At 46.4% G+C, this 1,220-nt stretch overlaps 1 protein-coding gene across 1 annotated transcript in view; it reads right to left on the bottom strand.

The window, feature by feature from the left end:
• Positions 1-993: 993 nt before the first annotated feature.
• Positions 994-1,220, bottom strand: part of LOC307271149 (amine oxidase [flavin-containing]-like) — a gene marked incomplete at both ends in the record, with an annotated part of 33,188 nt that continues 32,961 nt past the window's right edge. The window contains 1 exon segment of the mRNA XM_080055022.1: positions 994-1,147. Within this exon segment, the coding sequence (XP_079911148.1) occupies positions 994-1,147 (154 nt within the window).

A 1,220-nucleotide genomic window follows, 5' to 3' on the forward strand; every position in this document is an offset into this window, starting at 1 on the left:
CATCATGGGGTGTATAGGGGGGGACCAAGAGGAGGAGTACCGGACTCTAGTGAGTGACTTTGTCACCTGGAGCCATGCAAACCACCTGCAGCTCAATATATCGAAAACCAAAGAGCTGGTGATTGACTTTGGGAAGGCAAAGCCACGCCCCCAAGCAGTGGAAATCGATGGGGTAGAGGTGGAAACTGTGGGCAGTTACAAATACCTGGGAGTGTGGCTGGACAAGAAGCTGGACTGGGCAATAAATACCAGCCATCTGTACAAAAAAGGCCAAAGCAGATTATACTTTTTAAGGAGGCTGCGATCTTTCAACATCTGCAGCAAACTTCTGCTTATGTTTTATCAGTCGGTGGTCGCCAGCATCCTCTTTTACGCTGTGGTGTGTTGGGGAGGCAGTGCAACCAAGAGGGACTCCTCCAGGCTGGACAAGCTCATCAGGCGGGTCGGCTCTGTGGTCGGCATGAAGCTGGATGGTCTGGTGACAGTGGCAGAGAAGAGAACCGCTAGGAAACTTCTGGCCATCCTGGAGGACACCAGCCACCCTCTGCACACTGTCATCAGCAACCAGAGAAGCTCATTCAGTGACAGGCTGCTCCTCCCCAGATGCAGAACCAACAGACTAAAAAACTCATTTGTCCATCGTGCCATCACACTCCACAACTCCACACATGGAGGGAGGAGGGGGGTGGCTGATGGAACATAACCGCAACAGCTTGCATAATCTATTTATTTATTTATTTATTACTACACACTAAGGTCAAACAGAGATATAAATTAATAACTGTTGCTAACATCTGCTGCTGCTGCTGCTTCTTTTTAAAATGTATTTATAAATATAAATCTGTATTTTACTTTTTTACCATGTATATTGATGCATTTTAGTGACTTGCTTGTGTCATGTTGTATGTACTACAGCTGCTGCTGGATTTTTGAATTTCCCTGAAGGAACACTCCCAAGGGATCAATAAAGTGTCTATCTATCTATCTATCTATCTACACACACACCTGTCCTCCGTTGGTGGTGGAGAATATCCTCATGGTTCCCCCACACTGCTTGACGTACCAGAGGAACCAGAGAGCTGACACCTCGTGGGGCTCCGACGTCACGTTCACGTTCACAAACAGAATGGCAAAGCGACGCACCGTGCTGTGAACACAAGACAAGGATTAAATACTCTTAAAACATAGTTAAGTCTGATTAAAATATACAACTTCTGTGA

The sequence above is a fragment of the Ammodytes marinus genome (assembly GCF_949987685.1).
Source record: "Ammodytes marinus genome assembly, contig: scaffold_89, whole genome shotgun sequence".
NCBI classification, from domain to species: domain Eukaryota; kingdom Metazoa; phylum Chordata; class Actinopteri; order Uranoscopiformes; family Ammodytidae; genus Ammodytes; species Ammodytes marinus.